The sequence below is a fragment of the Heteronotia binoei genome, chromosome 3 (genome assembly GCF_032191835.1).
Source record: "Heteronotia binoei isolate CCM8104 ecotype False Entrance Well chromosome 3, APGP_CSIRO_Hbin_v1, whole genome shotgun sequence".
In the NCBI taxonomy this organism is placed as follows: domain Eukaryota; kingdom Metazoa; phylum Chordata; class Lepidosauria; order Squamata; family Gekkonidae; genus Heteronotia; species Heteronotia binoei.
This window is the reverse complement of record NC_083225.1, coordinates 13,435,127-13,455,325: the sequence shown is the minus strand read 5'-3', so window position 1 is coordinate 13,455,325 and position 20,199 is coordinate 13,435,127. Positions and strand designations below refer to the sequence as shown.

The 20,199-nt window shown below is 47.0% G+C and overlaps 1 protein-coding gene across 1 annotated transcript in view; it reads right to left on the bottom strand.

Annotated features, from left to right (window-relative positions):
• Positions 1 to 20,199, bottom strand: part of DIAPH3 (diaphanous related formin 3) — a 234,745-nt gene that overhangs the window by 176,876 nt on the left and 37,670 nt on the right. The window contains exons 6-11 of the mRNA XM_060233550.1: positions 17,290 to 17,364; positions 17,125 to 17,194; positions 12,237 to 12,373; positions 10,677 to 10,782; positions 868 to 978; positions 435 to 553 (exon numbers count right to left, since the gene is read on the bottom strand). Of these exons, the coding sequence (XP_060089533.1) occupies positions 435 to 553; positions 868 to 978; positions 10,677 to 10,782; positions 12,237 to 12,373; positions 17,125 to 17,194; positions 17,290 to 17,364 (618 nt within the window). The remainder of the gene's footprint in view (positions 1 to 434; positions 554 to 867; positions 979 to 10,676; positions 10,783 to 12,236; positions 12,374 to 17,124; positions 17,195 to 17,289; positions 17,365 to 20,199) is intronic.

The window sequence follows — 20,199 nt, the reverse complement described above, 5'->3', positions numbered from 1 at the left end:
TGGGAAAGGGGGTGGGAGGGAGGTGCCGTGCAGAGGGGGACGGGGCTGCCAGAGCCATGGAGAGAAAAATGGCAGCGGAAAGAGTGGGGGCTGGGGAAAGGAGGGGCCATAAAGGTCCAGAGAGGGGTGGGGGGGCGCCCCCCCTCATGGTTACAGGCCTGGCTGTGGCCCCCAGAGAGCCCATTCCGTTTAGGACTCCGGACCAAATTTTCTAAGCATTGTCTTTCTTACTGAATTCTGCTGAAGACCTGACGCTTAGTACCATGTTGATATTGCTATTGTTAATTTTAATAATTGTAAATTGTTTTAACTGTGATTTTATAAGTAAACTGATGTATAATGTATTTTATGTTGTAAGCCGCCCTGAGCCTGCCCCGGCGGGGAGGGCGGGATAGAAATAAAAAGTTATTATTATTATTATTATAAAAGGATATTCTAGCTCTGCTCGGATATCGTCTAAACGATGTGAGAATTCAATCATGTCCTCCTCTTTGTGTTCGACAAACACTCTGAGCTGGATGTCCAAAGCATCGTTCTTTATGCATCGCAATTGCTGCAGCGGAAGGGAAAAAACACAGAGAAACAATTAACTGAATACTGAAATGTGGTGTTTTGATCAGAGGGGTAATCAAATACACAAAAGCTGTTTTCAGAGCACGGAGGAGTTGGAACACATAACATAAAAGTGGTTCTTAAATTGCTTTTCGTTTCATTTTTTAGCTACGTTTCCATTCTTTTTTTTTTTTTAATGCAGTCAGTCTTATTCTTTATAAATAATTCCAGGAGGGACTTTATACAACTTCCTGTCATCTTACATACGTCTCCAGATTTAAATATTAATGCACATACATCGTACAGGGCACTTACTGGCAATCTTTCTCTCAATCCACAGCGCATAAATTCATTTCTAATGTGGAGCCTGAAGTCCAAATCCTCAGGTGACGTAACAAGGGCATTAATGAGCTGCATGCAAGCCACCTGCAAAACACCGAAGCGGCAGCATTCAGTTTTCGGTATTTGTTCAGGCTGGGAACATATTTCAATATGTTAGAAACCAGGCCGTGACAAATTTTCCTTCAGATGTAGGAGCCTGTTCAAAAATTCAGGAGCCAGACTCATCCATAACAAAGACGGTGTTTTCATCGCCATTTGAGCAAGATCTCTGGAGAGAGGGCACAGACATTTCCTGGGAATCATTTCACGAACAAAATTTTTCATCACCTTTTAAGAAGGTATTGGATTTATACCCTGCCCTACACTTTGAATCTCAAAGCAGCTCACAATCTCCTTTACCTCCCTCCACCAAAACGGACGCCCTGTGAGGTAGGTGGGGCTGAAAGAGCTCTCACAGCAGCTGCCCTTTCAAGGACAGCTCCCGTGAAAGCTAAGGCTGACTCAAGGCCATTCCAGCAGGTGCAAGTGGAGGAGTGGGGAATCAAACCCGGTTCTCCCAGATAAGAGTCTGCACATTTAATTACTACACCAAACTGCATAAGTGTTAAAAAATACCTGAAAGGCTACTAAGATCTTGGTGTAAATTGTTCAAGCCACCGTTTCTACGCATTGTATGTATGGAGATTCATATTGTAGGTTTCAGAAGCACGTCTGCTCTGTCACCGCCATCTTCCCTTCCCCAATTTGGGCTCCCCACTTACAGATTTCTGAACCAATTCCGCCCCCCCCCCACCACCACCACCTCAGGTCCTGATATTCTGACCCATGTCTGCATACTTTGTGCTAGCTTAGGTGTAATGATTCATTTTTAAAAAGTTTTGACAAAGTTTATCGAGGAAGTAATAAAGGATACAGGATGCAAAAAACAGGATGGGTAAACATGTCCCAGGAGTCAGACATGGGGAGTGAGTTACAGGCATATAAATGTCAATTGACAAGATAACTGTACAGATAATAACGAAAAAGAACCGCTCTGGAAGCCAAAACCTAAAGAAAACAAAATCAAACAACCGTAACCAAAATAAATGGATAGATAGATCGATCGACAGATGATAGACAGACGGACAAAAAAGGGGGGAAGCAGAGAAAGGGAAGGAGAGGGGATGATAGGAAAAGAGAAGAAGAGAAAAATTATAACATGAGAGCATCGATGGGAGAAGAAAAGGTGTAATGCTTTTACAGCAGGAAGGAGCAAAGAGTCCAGTAGCACAAACAAAATTTGTGGCAGGGCATAAACTCCCATGAGTCACTGCTCCGTTCTTCTTGCATTTTCTTATATCCTGAAACATTTCAGAAAGTTGCTCATGGCTTTAACTATACTGATGCCAGGGAAATGCATGCCGTGCTTTGAACTAAGCTGCGTCATTATGGTGGCATTATAGGCATGGAGATGCCCTGACCTTAGCGAAGACGAGCTTTTGAAAACTTTTAAAGGAAAGGGTTTGGCAAGTGTAACAAAACGGGGTTTTGTCTACCTTCCTAGACACCTCTTTGACAGTTCTCGCTTCAGTACTTGGGAAAAAAGGAGGGAGGAAGCTTTAACAAAATCTTTTTCGTCTCCCTTCCTGGTCACCCTTTTGACAGTTCTCCCTTTAGTATCTGGAAAGGGAGGGAGGAGGCTTTAGCCGTTTTCAGACAGCGCATGTTCTGCACAAACAGCAGGCAGCAAAGAATATGGGAAAAGAGGAAGAACACTGCTTCACACATGCACTTGCCATATCTTCCAGGCAAAGTATACATCAAGTTTACAAGCATGTAATAAAATCCTCCTAGGGTTTCAAAAAGAAGATTCCCGCAGGAGGCCATGTTTTGAATGGAAAGCGGGTGGGGCGGGTGCACGTCGTTAAGCCGTTTTATCGTTTAACGCTTGCAGCTCAGCAACAGGGGAATCTGTCCAGGAAGAAGTTCAATTGCTATCTATTGCCTCTCTGGGCTCTCCTTACACGTGGCTCCCTGGCTCTGCCTTCTTCTCGAGCTGGAGCCCTGTTTTTTTGAGGCAAGGCTTTTGAGAAGAGAGAGAACGGCAGGATAAGCTGGCTCCCACTGCTGCAAAAGCCCTAAGATACGGTGCTGAGTTTTCAATATCGCTCCGTTTCCTGTTGCTAGCAAAGCAGCACCTCAAAGGCCGGGGTTAAGAACATAAGAGAAGCCATGTTGGATCAGGCCAACGGCCCCTCCAGTCCCACACTCTGCTTGAAGCGCTACTCAACAGGGTGGGCCAGCAGCTCCACCCCAGGTGGTGGTTCTTCTTTTTTTGGTGCAATAACGTTTGGTTGTAATTTTAAAGCTCAGATACAATCAATCAATCAGATACAATACAATCAATATATAACTAATACAGAATTAGTTATTAATACTTCAAACCTAGGTGGCAAATTAGTAATATTACAGTTCAGTAATTTTTCACTTACAAATCTCCAAAGTTACAGTCAGTCAGTTAAAAATAAATCATAGATCTATACCAGGGGTGGCCAAACTTGCTTAACGTAAGTGCCACATAGAATAAACAACAGATGTCGGAGAGCCGCAAGACATTAAAGTCAGATTTTGAGGGAGGGAGGGAGGGAAGGAGGGAAGGAAGGAGGGAAGGAAGGAAGGAAGGAAGGAAGGAAGGAAGGAAGGAAGGAAGGAAGGAAGGAAGGAAGGAAGGAAGGAAGGAAGGAAGGAAGGAAGGAAGGGAGGGAGGGAGGGAGGGAGGGAGGGAGGGAAAGGAAACAGCTTTAAATGCAAGCCACCTGCTAACTTGGCTTGGAAAAGGCATTTGAAGAGACCAATGCCTTCTCCAAGCCAGCCAAGTGGGGCAGTGGGGGCTTCGGGAGCCACAAAATATGCATGAAAGAGCCACGTGGCCACCCTTGATCTATACTGAGGATTCTCCGGTAATACAGTATATTATTTACAGTCATATAATTTAATACAGGAAACCAAATCGCTACAAACTTAAGATTCACCCTGTTCTAAGGGCGCTCCTGGTATTTTGATCAAACAATTTGCTCGTAACAAAACGTTCCCATAGTTTTCCTTGCCAAAAGCCTTTTAAGGAGAATTGTCGATCTGTATAAAAGCAACAGCCAACCTAGCAGTAGAATCTAAAACAGATATCAGCTCTTTGGTTCCACCCCAGATTCTTAAGCGGTGGGAGGGAAGGAAGGAAGGGAGGGAGGGAGGAAGGGTGGGAGGGAGGGAAGGAAGGGAGGGAGGGAGGGGAGAGAGGGAGGGAGGGGAGGAAGGAAGGAAGGAAGGAAGGAAGGAAGGAAGGAAGGAAGGAAGGAAGGAAGGAAGGAAGGAAGGAAGGAAGGAAGGAAGGAAGGAAGGGTGGGAGGGAGGGAGGAAGGAAGGAAGGAAGGAAGGAAGGAAGGAAGGAAGGAAGGAAGGAAGGAAGGAAGGAAGGAAGGAAGGAAGGAAGGAAGGAAGGAAGGAAGGAAGGAAGGGAGGGAGGGAGGGAGGGAGGGAGGGAGGGAGGGAAAGGAAACAGCTTTAAATGCAAGCCACCTGCTAACTTGGCTTGGAAAAGGCATTTGAAGAGACCAATGCCTTCTCCAAGCCAGCCAAGTGGGGCAGTGGGGGCTTCGGGAGCCACAAAATATGCATGAAAGAGCCACGTGGCCACCCTTGATCTATACTGAGGATTCTCCGGTAATACAGTATATTATTTACAGTCATATAATTTAATACAGGAAACCAAATCGCTACAAACTTAAGATTCACCCTGTTCTAAGGGCGCTCCTGGTATTTTGATCAAACAATTTGCTCGTAACAAAACGTTCCCATAGTTTTCCTTGCCAAAAGCCTTTTAAGGAGAATTGTCGATCTGTATAAAAGCAACAGCCAACCTAGCAGTAGAATCTAAAACAGATATCAGCTCTTTGGTTCCACCCCAGATTCTTAAGCGGTGCTGCGGCCTGCCTTTCTGTGCCCAGATTTCAGCTTGTAAGAAAAGGCAGGGCTAAAGCGTTGGTTGCTTCAGAGGCAGGAGGGCAGAAAACTATATAAGAGAGCGGGCAACTTCACTCCAGCTTCTATTTAAGCAACGCTTGAACCCTGCTGCTTAGGACCTGTTATGGAAGTGAGCTCTGGCAGGCACCCAGAGAGGTTGGAAAGAAATAGGAGGTGCCATGGAAAATCTTTGTGGCTTGTCAAGGACTGTTCTACTGTGAACTGTTAATGTTTTAAGTCCCCTTACCACGACTTTTATGCCAATAAACGTATAAAACTGCAAGTCAAGTACCAAGTAATCGAATCCTATCCTGTTGTTCCAATTTTAGTACACGTGCTGCCAAAGTGAGCACAACCCTATCCTATCAACTCGGCTTTTGACAAAAACTGTTATGATTTCAGACTTGATTGTAATACTGTCAAAACCGCCACGTTTAAAGCGTTCCTGATTTTTTGTTTTTTTGGGGGGAGGGGGAGCAATTTAGTACAACTATAAAGTAGCATCTGCATTAACAGTAGAAATTGGTCTGGGACTGGAGAGACCCAGATTCAAGGCCCTGGTGTGTTCTGTGGATTCCCCGAGAGGCCTTTGGAAAGCTGCTTTCTGTTCACCTAACCTGCTTCACAGCTGTGGCTCCCCCAGTCTGGAGGAGGAGAAGGAGGAGGAGAAAAGAAGAAGAAAAGAAGACAAAGAAGACCATAGATGTATACCCTGCCCTTCTCTCTGAATCAGAGACTTAGAGTGGCTTTCAATCTCCTATATCTTCTCCCCCCACAACAGACACCCTGTGAGGTGGGTGGGGCTGAGAGGGCTCTCACAGCAGCTGCCCTTTCAAGGACAACTCCTGCGAGAGCTATGGCTGACCCAAGGCCAGTCCAGCAGGCGCAAGTGGAGGAGTGGGGAATCAAACCCAGTTCTCCCAGATAAGAGAGCTATGACTGACCCAAGGCCATTCCAGCAGGCGCAAGTGCAGGAGTGGGGAATCAAACCCAGTTCTCCCAGATAAGAGAGCTATGGTTGACCCAAGGCCATTCCAGCAGGTGCAAGTGCAGGAGTGGGGAATCAAACCCGGTTCTCCCAGATAAGAGAGCTCTGGCTGACCCAAGGCCATGCTAGCAGGTGCAAGTGCAGGAGTGGGGAATCAAACCCGGTTCTCCCAGATAAGAGTCTGTGCACTTAATAGCTCTCAGTAGACAAACATTCTGTGAGGTGGGTGGGGCTGGAGAGGGCTCCCCCAGCAGCTGCCCTTTCAAGGACAACTCCTGCGAGAGCTATGGCTGACCCAAGGCCATTCCAGCAGCTGCAAGTGGAGGAGTGGGGAATCAAACCCAGTTCTCCCAGATAAGAGAGCTATGACTGACCCAAGGCCATTCCAGCAGGCGCAAGTGCAGGAGTGGGGAATCAAACCCAGTTCTCCCAGATAAGAGAGCTATGACTGACCCAAGGCCATTCCAGCATGCGCAAGTGCAGGAGTGGGGAATCAAACCCAGTTCTCCCAGATAAGAGAGCTATGACTGACCCAAGGCCATTCCAGCAGGCGCAAGTGCAGGAGTGGGGAATCAAACCCAGTTCTCCCAGATAAGAGAGCTATGGTTGACCCAAGGCCATGCTAGCAGGTGCAAGTGCAGGAGTGGGGAATCAAACCCGGTTCTCCCAGATAAGAGAGCTCTGGCTGACCCAAGGCCATGCTAGCAGGTGCAAGTGCAGGAGTGGGGAATCAAACCCGGTTCTCCCAGATAAGAGTCTGTGCACTTAATAGCTCTCAGTAGACAAACATTCTGTGAGGTGGGTGGGGCTGGAGAGGGCTCTCCCAGCAGCTGCCCTTTCAAGGACAACTCCTGCGAGAGCTATGGCTGACCCAAGGCCATTCCAGCAGCTGCAAGTGGAGGAGTGGGGAATCAAACCCGATTCTCCCAGATAAGAGTCTGCGCACTTCCCCACTACACCAAACTGGCTCTCTGGAAGTCCAGGGTTGCTCCACAGAGGCAGGCAATGAGGCGAAGCAGCTCTGAACACCTGTCTCTTGCCTCAGAAAACCCTACAGGGTTGACTAAGTCAGCTGCGACTCGACCGCATTTCCCACCAACCACCACCTGCTCGGTATGAGTTTAAAATGAAGAGAAAATCGCAAAAGCGGCCCAAGATGCTTGGGGGAAGGCGGGAGGAAACGTGACCAGTAGGTCCCGAAGAAGATTACTGTTATCCAAGATTGTATAATGTTTTGCAGAAGAACCTTTTCAACCGGTACCAGAAATTCCCCCTTGCAGATAATCTATTACAGCCTCATGGGAGGGGGAAAAAAAAAAACCTGCATTCCTTTCAGGAGCTCTCCTGCTGTGCTATGCTAATGCAGACGTGCACACATCAAGAGCTCGCTAAGTGGATTTTTTTTCCCCCCAAAGCATACAAAAACCGAAGCACTTGAACTTTCAAGTCCAAGACGAGAATCAGATCCATTTATCTGTAGGGGCAAAGGAGACAAGGCGGTTTCCTTGGAGAACGAAATATTTGCAAAATAAGTGGGAGGGTGTGCAAAGGCTAGTCTTAATCGCCGAGACCTGTCGGAGGGAGAACAGCATGGTTCCACACCTTGGTCACCATTTCAAAAGCAATACTGTCAGAATTTCCTCCACCCCCTTCAAGACAATTAAACAGCTCGGCTGTGAGAAGATGCTTACGGAAGCTTCTTACAAGATCTTAAACTAGGAGTGTCAAACACGCAGCCCAAGGGCCAAATCAGGCCCCCAGAGGGCTCCTATCAGGCCCCCGAGCAACTGGCTGTTATCTGCTTCCTTTTCCCTCTCTCTTGTTTCCTTCTGCATAACAGCTTGCTTTGCAAGGCTTGCTCAATCACACAGGAACCTCTATTCTCTCCACTGGCTGAGGCTCCTCCCTTGGGGAGGAAGGAGGGGGGAGGCAGGATCTCTCAATCGCACAGCAAAACTACTGAGCCAAGTCTCTCTTCCTTCTATTGGCTGAGGCCCCTCCACCTCCTGGCCCCCTGGGGAAGGAAGGAAAAGCCAGAGCTTCCTTTGCCCAGTTCCCTGGATCCCATGGGAGAGATGCAAAGAAAGCACCTTTAAGACAAATGAGGGCTAATGTTTTAAGCATGTTTTAAGTTCGTTTTGTTTTTTTTAATCTTTTGTGTTTGTCTTGTGTCCTTTAATGAAGTTTATATCTCTGCTTTCTAATCTTAAATAGGCACACACAGAGAGCACGGCCCAACGTGGCTCAGCTCAACAAGGTCTCATTGAAGGCAGATCCAGCCCTTATAACAAATGTTCAACACCCCTGTCTTAAACCAATAAGCCCTCAAGGATCATAGAACCGCATTGACACAACTGGGGGATCAGCGGAGGACTGAGAGGTTTCATACTGTTCAGTACTAACCCCTTCATGTGCACTATTTTGCAGCATAAGCTGCTGTGCACTGCAGGCTTTAGGAAGGGAACAGACATCAGCGGATTGTCATCTACCAATTGAGGACTTTGTTTTGCTTGTCAAAAATCTCCCAGGAGGTTTTGCATTAAGTTTCCAAAAAAGTATTGAGTTTGCAACTCGACCAAGCCCTTAGTTTGCCTGTTTTGACCATAAGACCCTCAAAAGGGCTTCAATTTTCTAAATACAATTTTCTAAATCAATTTCTGCTCTGCCCCCCACCCCTCTACTTTTGCCATACTGGTGGGTTCTGAATAGCAGTTGCTTCGATGGTGTGCGCTTTAGATTGTTCCTGCAAGACCCAGAGATCTTTTAACCCAAGAGAGAAGAACCCAAGAAGGCTTCTTTAACTACATCTGTCATCATATTGGTTTGCTTGGGATCAATAGCCTCAGCCAGTAACTTTGAGGGGCTAGTTAGTCAATTTAGACCAGGGGTGTCAAACATGCAGTTTGGGAGCCGAATCAGGCCCCCAAAAGGCTCCTATCAGGCCCCTGAGCAACTGCCTGTCATCTGCTTCCTTCTCCCTCTCTCTTGCTCCCTTCAGCATCACAGCTTACTTTGCAAGGCTTGCTCAATCACACAGGAGCTACAGAGCCTCCATTGGTTGAGGCTCCTCCCTTGGGGAGGAAGAGGGGAGGAATAGCTCGCTTTGCCAGGCTCTCTCAATTGCACAGTGGCGCTACTGAGCCAAGCCTCTCTTCTTTCTATTGGCTGAGGCTCCTCCCTCTCCCCAGTCTCCTGGGGAAGGAAGGAAAGAACCTTTGCCCAGTTCCCTGGATCCCATAGGAGAAATACAAAGAAAGCAGCTTTAAGACGAAAGAGTGCTAACGTTTTAAGCAAGTTTTCAGTTTTTAAAAATATATATTTGTGTTGGTCTGCGTTCTTTATAAAAGTTGTATCTCTGCTACCTAATCTTAAATAGGTACACACATGGCCTGGCCCGACATAGCTTGGCCCAAAAAGGTCTCCTTCATGTCACATCCGGCATAACAAATGAGTTTGACATCTCTGATTTAGACCCTTATTTTAAAGGTAAAGCTAGTCCCCTGTGCAAGCACCTGTCGTTTCTGACTCTGGGGTGACGTTGCTTTCACAACGTTTTCACGGCAGACATTTTACGGGGTGGTTTGCCATTGCCTTCCCCGGTCGTTACACTCCCCCCCCCCCCCAGCAAGTTGGGTCCTCCTTTTACCGACCTCGGAAGGATGCAAGACTGAGTCAACCTTGAGCCGGCTACCTGAACCCAGCTTCCTCCGGGATCGAACTCAGGTTGTGAGCAGAGCTTAGGACTGCAGCTTTACCACTCTGCGCCACGGGCCTCTTAAGACCCTGATTTTAGACCCATCCGAATTGTACACCAGGCGGAATCAACCCAGCAGTGAAGAGGTGAGCACTACCTCACCAAAGCTCCTCCCCTGCCACAAATGTTGCAAGTCTTTCAGGCCCTCCTGGACTCTGGCTCTCTCCTATTGCTACAGGCGGCCTAGCACAGCTACCCACCTTGACCTAACCCTGCACTGCTTTACCTTAAGATCCTACCAGCGGAGGCCTGGATCTTATGACCATGTTCCCCATGGACTTCATTCCTGCCACAGCTAAGCTTGTGCTTCCTCTGCCACTAGCACTTCTGTTTGCACAAGAGCACTGGATTTCAAAGCAGAAAAAAAGTGTGTGAGGAACAAGGCCGCAGGGTCCAACGCCCTTACCTTCACAGCGGTAGAAAGGAAAAACATAAACTGCTGTTCGGGCTTAAGCAAAGTGGCATCAGCATGACGGTACAGTCATTCCCCATTAGCAAAAGAAGAACATGAAGAAGATACTGGATTTATATCCCGCCCTATACTCTGAATCTCAGAGCGGCTCACAATCTCCTTTACCTCCTCCCCCTCCCTCCACAACAGACACCCTGTGAGGTAGATGAAGATATTAAATTTATATCCCACCCTCCACTCCGGAGAGTCTCAGAGCGGCTCACAATCTCCTTTACCTTCTTCCCCCTCCCTCCACAACAGACACCCTGTGAGGTAAGTGGGGCTGAGAGAGCTCTTACAGCAGCTGCCCTTTCAAGGACAACTCATCGGAGAGCTACGGCTGACCCAAGGCCATTCCAGCAGCTGCAAGTGGAGGAATGGGGAATCAAAGCCTGTTCTCCCAAATAAGAGTCTCCCAGACCACACGCTTAAGCACTACACCAAAGTGGCTCTCAGGGTGTCTCTGTTTCTCTGCATATCCATTTTTGTTTGGAACCAAGCATGTGTCGCTATTTCCTTTTCCTCAAGTGAAACCCAATGCAAACGCTACATTTATTGGGGACAATAGCACCACAAAGAAAGCTATCATTTACCTGCAAATGGGCTGAATTCCCTCGAAGGCCCTCCACAATGGGGAAGAATCTGTCAAAGCGCCTTTCTTCTGCTGCCGCCGTCAGGGCTTCCAAAATTTTTTCGAGGCTGCAGATTTTGGAAAAAAGAAAAGAAAACAGATTGTTTTGACAGCCAACATGGGCGCCTGAAGCTTTTTCCCAAGCTCTTTTTTAAAAAAAAAAATCAACCTATCCTCACGAATTGCTAGGCTGCCGTTATCTAGACACAAAGAATTTGATTCGAAATCTGGCAACTAGCACGGATATGTGTTTTGTAAAGCCCGCGTCACTGTCTTGGTTCCACGGAGGCCTGAAAAACAGATCTATAGTCTGTAGGCCGAGGGTGGGGAACTTTTTTTCTGCCAAGGGCCATATGGATATTTAGAACACCGTTCGCGGGTCATAAAAAATTATCAACTTAAAAAACAGTGCTCTGCCAAGGGAGAACGGTTCAGGCCGGCAAAATTAATGCAAATAATTGTTTTTCTATTTGAAGTCATGTGGAGAAATAGAGGGGCACCAAAGAAGAGGTACAAGGACTCCCTGAAGAAATCCCTTGGTACCTGTCGCATCAACCATCACCGGTGGTCTGACCTAGCCTCAGATCGCAAAGCATGGAGACACACCATCCACCAGGCTGTCTCTTCCTTTGAGAACGCACGCATAGCTGGTCTTGAGGACAAAAGGAGATTGAGGAAGAATCGCGCTGCTACAGCACCAACCCCAAATCAGACTTTTCCCTGCAGCCACTGTGGCTGGACCTGCCTGTCCCGCATTGGTCTTGTCAGCCACCAGCGAGCCTGCAGCAGACGTGGACTACTGCACCCTTCTTAAATCTTCGTTCGTGAAGTCAAGCCGAGAGACATGTGGAGAGAGCCTAATCTGGCACACACACACACACACCTGGCCTGCATAGGTCCAGGGCTTTTTTGCAGAAAAAGCCCAGCAGGAACTCAGTAGCATATTAGACCACATCCCCTAATATTAGAATATTAGGTCACACACTCATTGGCATATTAGGCCACATCATTTGGGATAATCACATGCAAACTGAACGGTGACAGTAACTTTTCCAGGCCCTGCAGCAATTCCGGCTGGCCAGCCAGGCCCCAGGGAGGCTGCCGCACAGTACATCTGGCCCTGTGATCCCTGCCTGGCCCTGGGGAGGCTGCTGCACAGCGCGGCTGGGCCCCACGATCCTCGCTGGCCAGCCAAGCCGCAGAGAGGCTGCCACATGGCTCGGTTTGGCTCAGCAATCCCCGAAGGCCACACCAAGTGACCCTGAGGGCCGCATACGGCCCTCGAGAGGGAGGTTCCCCACCCCTGCTGTAGGCCAACCATCGTTTTCAGAAGGTTCACTTTAAAAATGGGGCTCTCTGGCTAGCCTCACAGCTAGGCCGCCCTGCTTATTTTCAAAATTATTCTTTCCACGTTAGCACGCAGCTGTTCTCAGTCGCAACTCATGCTGCAGTAGTTTAAACGACAGCAATTCTTTTTTAACGTCTGCGAACGGGCTAGCTGCTCGAGCAATACTGTACTTACATGTTTTCCTCGCCAACGATACATATCGCAGAAAGAAGTTTAACCACATCGGTCATCATATTAGTTTGCTTGGGATCAATAGCCTTAGCCAGCAGCAAAAGGCTTCTCTGCTCGCCCATTATTCTTTCCAACCCATACTGAAAAGGAAAAAGAAATTGCTGAGCGGGGAAGTATAAGGTTCATCCAACTAAAAATGCCGTTGAAGCAGGCTTAGGTCTCCTGACCTCTTGTGAAGCTGAGCGACTCTCTTCTGGAAGCGCTGCAAACAGCAACGCCGTGTGAGGAACGTGACAACAGTACTCTCACACACACAGTTCACAAACCCTATACACAAAGTTTTCAGCAGCTAACCAAGACTGCCACAAAACAAGACTGCTCTGGATTGTTTCCCATCAAAACGCACACAAAGCAGACAAACGTGGAAGCGTTAAAAAGCTGGTCAAGAATAAATAAATCAAAAGTTACTGGAACGCATACCCAAAATGTTCTGGCCGTTTCAATCCTGAGAACTGCAACTTATACAATTTTTTGCATTTTGCATTTTTGCATTATTATATATCAGGGGTGGCCAAACTGCGGCTCGGGAGTCACATGTGGCTCTTTCATACATACTACTGCACAGAGAAGGCATTTGTCCTTTAAATCACTTCTCCAAGCCAAGCCAGCCAGCAGCTTGGAGAATGCATTTAAATTTAAAGTTGCTTTCTTTCCACCTCTCCCTCCCTCCATCTTACTTCCCTCCCTCCCTTTCTTGCGGCTCTCAAACATCTGACGTTCCTGTCTTGTAGCTCTCAGACATCTGACATTTATTCTGTGAGGCTCTTGCATCCAGCAAGTTTGGCCACCCCTGTTATATATTAATACTGCATTTCTCTTTCTTTAACTGGCTTTGCCTCCAAAAGTATGCACATGTGCCACGAAGATGAGAAGACTTAGCAGAAGTCAGACAATGTTCTTTTCCTTGCTCCCTCTCCACCGTGTTTGCCAATGGAAAAACGAATCCTTGTCTTTTTCTTCGCAACAGGAAAAAAATGAGGTGAAGTTTAAAATATGCTTAGAAAACCATTTTCGAGTAGAAGGCAGCTAACAATTTAAGATGGCACGATAGTAAAAGAGGACGTTGGCAGCAGAGAACGTGTGCTTCCTATGGAGAAGAGTGCTGCCTTCAAGCAATGTCCTCAAAAATGTTATTTAAAACCTCACGAGCTAATTTTCTAAACTCAAAATCTGAATCTCTTGCTCTGTTTGAAAGTGAACCACTTCCAAGTCTGATAATGAATCCTTCAGTTTGTTCCTGGCAGTGTTAATTACTTCTGTCTTCAACCTTTTTGTGTGTGTTTCCCAACTGGGAAAAAAACTGAGATGTGCTTGGGATTCTTCATCGCTGGTCCATTTGCAACAGCTGGCATATCTAATTATGCTGCCTGGGAAAATAACGCTTTTACATTATCCAAATATATCAAAAGGAATAGATTTATGACTTGTATCATATGTTATCTTCCTTAAAGCATTAAATTAAGGTAAGAAGTGGTCAGCAAAACTGTTATTACTTGCAGGAATTTGGCCCCCTCCCTTTTATTAGAGCAGGAGGAGAGAGAGAGGAAATAATGCTATGTATCCAAAAGTTGAAAAGCTTTTACCTATTGTGGTGAGCTCAGAAATACGGATACTTCGAAGCACATTGTCACGACTCGGGGGGGGGGGGGTATTACCAATTGCTGCCACCACTCTGGGTTAAGGGTTCCCCTTCAGAAAGCCCAGAGTCCCCTCCCAACCCTTCCAGACTTCCTTAGCTTAGGCCAAATAATAGGCGTGAGGACCAGGCAGAGAGAACAACAAAACATTTATTTTAGTGCAATATAAATTAACAAGGTGCATTAACCAGTAAAAGGGGCGAAGGGTAAAATAATCAAATGCCCTAACGCGTCTGAACATACTGTCCCTAACTGTCAGTCAGACCTCGGCCTACTCACCCTTCCTCACAGAGCAAGAGTTTCTTCCTGGCAGCAGCTCTTCCGGAGCTCTGCCTCCTAGGAAAAAAACACCCCCTTCCTGGGCTTGTCCCTTTTATCTTCTCCTCCCAAGCCCCACCCGTCTCTGGGCCAGTTTCTGTCCAAACCCTTGCCACCCAGTCAAAGGGATAGAAGGGATCCTGGGAAATGTAGGCTCTTCCCAGTACTCCTAAGCAGGCTTCCCTGGGGCCTGTACGCCTTGCTAGGCCTAGGATCATGACACATATCAAAGCATCTCTGAAACCATGGCATTACGGATATCCTCCTGGTGCTCCTCTCAAGTCTCCTTTGGTCTTCCATGGCAAGAACTGCCACACATGAAGCTGCCTTTTACTGAATCAGACCCTTGGTCCGTCAAGGTCAATACTGTCTGCTCAGACTGGCAGCGGCTCTCCGGAGTCTCAGGTGGAGGTCTTTCGTATCACCTCCTGCCTGATCCCTTTAACTGGAGATGCCGGGGACTGGACCTGGGACCTTCAGCAGGCCATGCAGACGCTCTACCACTGAGCCACAGCCCCGTCGTTTCCCCCTCCATTTAACCATTTTTAACATATGAGAGAACCTGCCCCTCATTGTCAAGTTCTGCAAGTTCTTCTCCGCTAAACGACTCAGGGAGGCTCCAGTGGAGAGCCAGTTTGGTGTAGTGGTTAAGTGTGCGGACTCTTATCTGGGAGAACCAGGTTTGATTCCCCACTCCTCCACTTGCACCTGCTGGCATGGCCTTGGGTCAGCCATAGCTCTGGCAGAGGTTGTCCTTGAAAGGGCAGCTGCTGTGAGGGCCCTCTCCAGCCCCACCCATCTCACAGGGTGTCTGTCGTGGGGGAGGAAGGGAAAGGAGATTGTGAGCTGCTCTGAGACTCTGTTCTTGAAAGGGCAGCTGCTGTGAGGGCCCTCTCCAGCCCCACCCACCTCACAGGGTGTCTGTTGTGGGGGAGGAAGGGAAAGGAGATTGTGAGCCGCTCTGAGACTCTTCGGAGTGGAGGGCAGGATATAAATCCAATATCTTCATCTACCTCACAGGGTGTCTGTTGTGGGGGAGGAAGGGAAAGGAGATTGTGAGCCGCTCTGAGATTCTTCGGAGTGGAGGGCGGGATATAAATCCAATATCTTCTTCTTCTTCAGAAACCGTTTCTTAGGATAAAGACATGACAGGCTGGACAGCTGTTGCTAAAACTGACTTTAGCGGGCAAAGCTCCCCTACATATGCCTGAGGGATGACCTTTCTACATTTCAAAGCTCAGGGCACCAAAAGCAGACACTCCCTCTCCTCCACTGTTCGGTCCCAGTGACCCCTTCATTCGCAGGTGCAAGCCATTCTCTGAGAACCAAATGCTCGGCCTTGACATACCTGGCACAGGGTGAAAGATACTTCATGAAGATGATATTGGATTTATATCCCGCCCTGTACTCTGAATCTCAGAGCGGCTCACAATCTCTTTTACCTCCCCCCCTCACAACAGACATCCTGTGAGGTGGGTGGGGCTGAGAGAGCTCTCACAGCAGCTGCCCTTTCAAGGACAACTCCCACGAGAGCTCTGGCTGACCCAAGGCCATTCCAGCAGCTGCAAGCGGAGGAGTGGGGAATCAAACCCGGTTCTCCCAGATAAGAGTCCGCACACTTCACCGCTACACCAAACTGGCTCTCTCCGTACAGAATACAGATAGGCAGCAAGCATAGAACAGAGTGCTACTACAGGGCCCAGGGATTTCATAGCAAAAAGGTTACAGAACACATAATGGCAAGAGGCATTCTTGACACTTATCCCTTGAATGCCAAGTTTATTCAGGAATCAAGGTTAAACAGTGTCTTTTGGTTCGAGTGTTTGTCAACTGGTATATATTGAATAATTGTTAGAGTCACTGATAATCTGGCTTTGTTTGTTTTTCTAGTATTGTTGTTTTAATTATTAAATTGTTGCTGTCTCTTAAACTGTGAACCTGCCTTGGGTCATAAACTAGGTTGCAGAAAAGCAAGATTTTAAATATTTTAAGTAAATCAGCGTGTTGTTCACCTCAGTTCCCTTCTCTACGATAGAACAGGCATCTATTACAGGTTGTTCTTGGGCAAAAGGCATGGATATAACGGAAAAGCTATCAGTGCTCCCCCGAAGCAGAGTTAGCGTGAACTAGCTCACAGATTTTTAGCCTTCCGCTCACACATTTTTGTCTTAGCTTAGGAAAAATAGCCCCGGGGCAAGCTAATTTATGCAGTTAGCTCACAACTTTAATGCCAGCAGCTCACAAAATAGAATTTTTGCTCACAAGACTCCACAGCTTAGAGCAAGGGTGGCCAAACTTGCTTAACGCAAAAGCCACTTAGAATAAACACCAGATATTTGAGAGCTAGAAGACATGAATATCAGATGTGGGAGGGAGGGAAAGGAGATTAGGGAGGGAGCGGTGTAAAGAGAGCAACTTTAACTTTAAATGTATTCTCCAAGCTGCCAGCTGGCTTGGCTTTGAGAAGTGATTTAAAGAGACAAATGCCTTCTCCACGTCAGCCAATGGAGCAATGGGGGCTGAAAGAGCCACACGTGGCTCCTGAGCCACAGTTTGGCCACCGCTGGCTTAGAGGGAGTATTTAATGCTATACAAATAATTACTAGCACCATCACTTCTTAAGTCATTAACACTTATATAACTATTTGATCATACATGAGAGTAATGTATACGGTTTGAGCTACAGAAATGCAACAGATCTGGTCATGCACTAACTAAACCAGCAATTCTATATTTATGTACACCCATGTATGTGAGTGTCACTGCAGTTCCTAGAGATGTTTAGCCCAAAAGTAATTTCATTGATTTTGTTTTATTTACTTCAAAGTATAGACATGATGGCAACATTAATCACGGAAATAAATTAAGTTACTAACCTTGTTATTCATGAAAGCTTTCATGCACTGTACGATCTTATGCTGGACTTTTTTCAAAATTTTATCCTGTCTGAATGAAATAAAAGATGTGACATAAATGTTAAAACCTAAGTGCAAATTACTGCTCTTGTACAAAATTAGAAAATTTTCCACAGAAGTACATACTGTTTGGCCTCAACTAGCCTTTCCAAGATGTCCAATAATAATCCAAGTCCTTCATCACCAAAGTTCTCAACCCAACTGCAATGAAACAAAGATTTTTTTAAAAATACATTAGCAAACAATTACAAGAATAAGTCAGAAGTTGTTGGGGGAGATTTCCTTACTGTCCTATAGTTTTTGATAATCTGTACATTCAGATATTATATGCTGGGCTCCATAACTACTTTCCTTCCATTTGGGAACACATTTATTATCTCATTTATACCTCGCCCTTCTTCCTAAAGCAGTCTACTAGGAACAATACCTCACCCACCTGAACAAAACTATCTTTAAGATACCTTAGGAAAGGAAAGGTCCCCTGTGCAAGCACCAGTCGTTTCCGACTCTGGGGTGATGTTGCTTTCACAATGCTTTCACGGCAGACTTTTTATGGGATGTTTTGCCATTGCCTTCCCCAGTCATCTACACTTTCCCCCCAGCAAGCTGGGGACTCATTTTACTGACCTTGTAAGGATGGAAGGCTGAGTCAACCTTGAGCCAGCTACCTGAAAACCCAGCTTCCGCCGGGGATCAAACTCAGGTCGTGAACAGAGCTCACCTTAACAGAAATATATTTTGACACCTTACAAATTAATGCTTGCTGTTCCTTACAAAGCAAACCTGAACACACTCTCCTGGGAGACCCGAGTATTCGTTTTATCAAAATTATCATGAGTGTCACCAAATTGTTCACCAAACATGTTTAAGCTCTGTATTATATTGTTACTCTGAGTGTTGTACATTTACATACTTTCAGTTTTGAAATACCAAAACTGTTAATTTTTAAAAGATTTTCTAAAAAACAACTAGATCTACAATCTCTGTATGTACATGTATAAATACATTTATTGTAATTGTTTGAGATTTCTAAATTGATTCCTCTGTGCCATTTAACTTTATGTGCATAAATCAATCATCTGGAATTTCCTCAGCATCTTAAGAATGTTTTGTACATCAGATTTTTCTGAGGAAGATGATACTGGATTTATATCCTGCCCTTCACTCTGAATCTCAGAGCAGTAACAACCTCCTTTACCTTCCTCCCCCACACCACCACCCTGTGAGGTCAGTGGGGCTGAGAGAGTTCTCCCAGGAGCTGCCCTTTCAAGGACAACACCTCCAAGACCTATGGCTGACCCAAGGCCATTCCAGTAGCTGCAAGTGGAGGAGTGAGGAATCAAACCCGGTTCTCCCAGGTAAGAGTCCGCACACTTCACCCCTACACCAAACTGGCTCTCCTGGAGACAGGATGCAATCTTTTTTTTCAAGTTGTCAACTGGCTAAATATACTGTCATTGTTGGAAAACACATTACTCGAACATCTGGAAGGAAAGGGACATATAAAACCAATATTATTCCGCACAAATTAATTTTACATCTCTGTGCAGTAACAACGGCGCCTACTTTAATTAAAAATCACCCCAAATAAATCAGGAGTGAACACAAAATCCGACCAGAATGCATCTTACAAACTGATCTTGCCCTCTACCAGAATGTTCCTAATATCAAAATCCAGGCTGTGGTGAGCTGCGGTGAACAGTCCAATGGGATTGGCAATTTGGCCTCCTATCCCTCACGTCCAGAGACAAATCCTTGCCTGATACAACCAAAAGATGCACACTAGGGATGGGCACAAACCACAAAAATGCTATTCAGATTGTGTTTCGTGGGGCATGAACCCCATGTATCCGGCTCGCATGTGAACAAACTGAGTTTGTGAGGTTCTTCCCCAGAACACCTGGGCTGCAGGTGCAGCCTTCTCCCAGGGCTCAGTTGTTTCAGGCCCTAAACAGCTGAACCGTGCAAGCAGGCTAGCCCCTGAACAACTGGACTGGGGTTTCAAGCAATGTTCCCTCTAAACTGCAGAGTCTTGCGAGCGAAAATTCTACTTTGTGAGCTGCTGGCATTCAAGTTGTGAGCTACTGCTTAAATCAATGTGTTGTGGGGTCATCCTTCCTGAGCTAAGACAGAAACGTGTGAGCTGGAGGCTAAAAATCTGTGAGCTAGCTCACGCTAACGCAGCTTAGAGGGAACATTGGTTTCTAGCACCCTAGGCCAACCACCGCTCCCCTCCCCCTCCAAGCATTACTTGAAGTGATGTCATCAGGCCACGAGCGCTTCGCGCAACCACTCAGCCTTCCCCTCTCCCGCTTCAGAGGGACCCAGAAACGAGGTCGGGTCCTTCTTTCTTGTGAAGAAAGAAGGAAGCGGTCTTGTTTCCAGGCCCCTCTGAAGCGGAAGAGGGGCAGGCAAGGCGCAGGCTGCACGTTCTTTGAGAACGCGCGGCTTGGCACGCCCCCCCACCCCTTGCCCGGCCCTCTCCGGCTTCAGAGGGACGCGGAAACGAGGCCGCCTCCCTCTTTCTTCACAAGAAAGGAGGACGCAGCCTCTTCCCAGCTCCCTCTGAAGCTGGAGAGCGCCAGAAAAGGGATGGCTTGAGTGGGGAGGGGGCACCTGCCCCCCGCCCCTGCGGCAAAGGGATGCCCCAGGCGGCCGCCTGCTTTACTGACCCCCATGGCTCAGCTGCTGCGATTGGAAACAGCTGAGCTGAAGAGCAGCCAGCTTCTGCAGCTCAGCTGTTTAAAGGGGGTTCAGGAGCTAGTTCATGCCCATCCCAAGCATACACCCCAAAAATGCCATCAACAAAGAACACCTGGCAATTAACCAGAGGACCAAAATATTGGTTGCATCCAGGTTAGATTACTGGAAATGTGTAGCGCCTGGCACGGTCTCTGAAAACTGGTCAGAAACTTCAATGCATCCAAAATTCAACTGTCAGGCTGCTGACAGGAATTGGGACAGGCATTCTGTCGCCCTTGCAAAGAAACATCTGCATTGGCTGTTACTGGATACAATTCAAAGTGGTGCTTATCC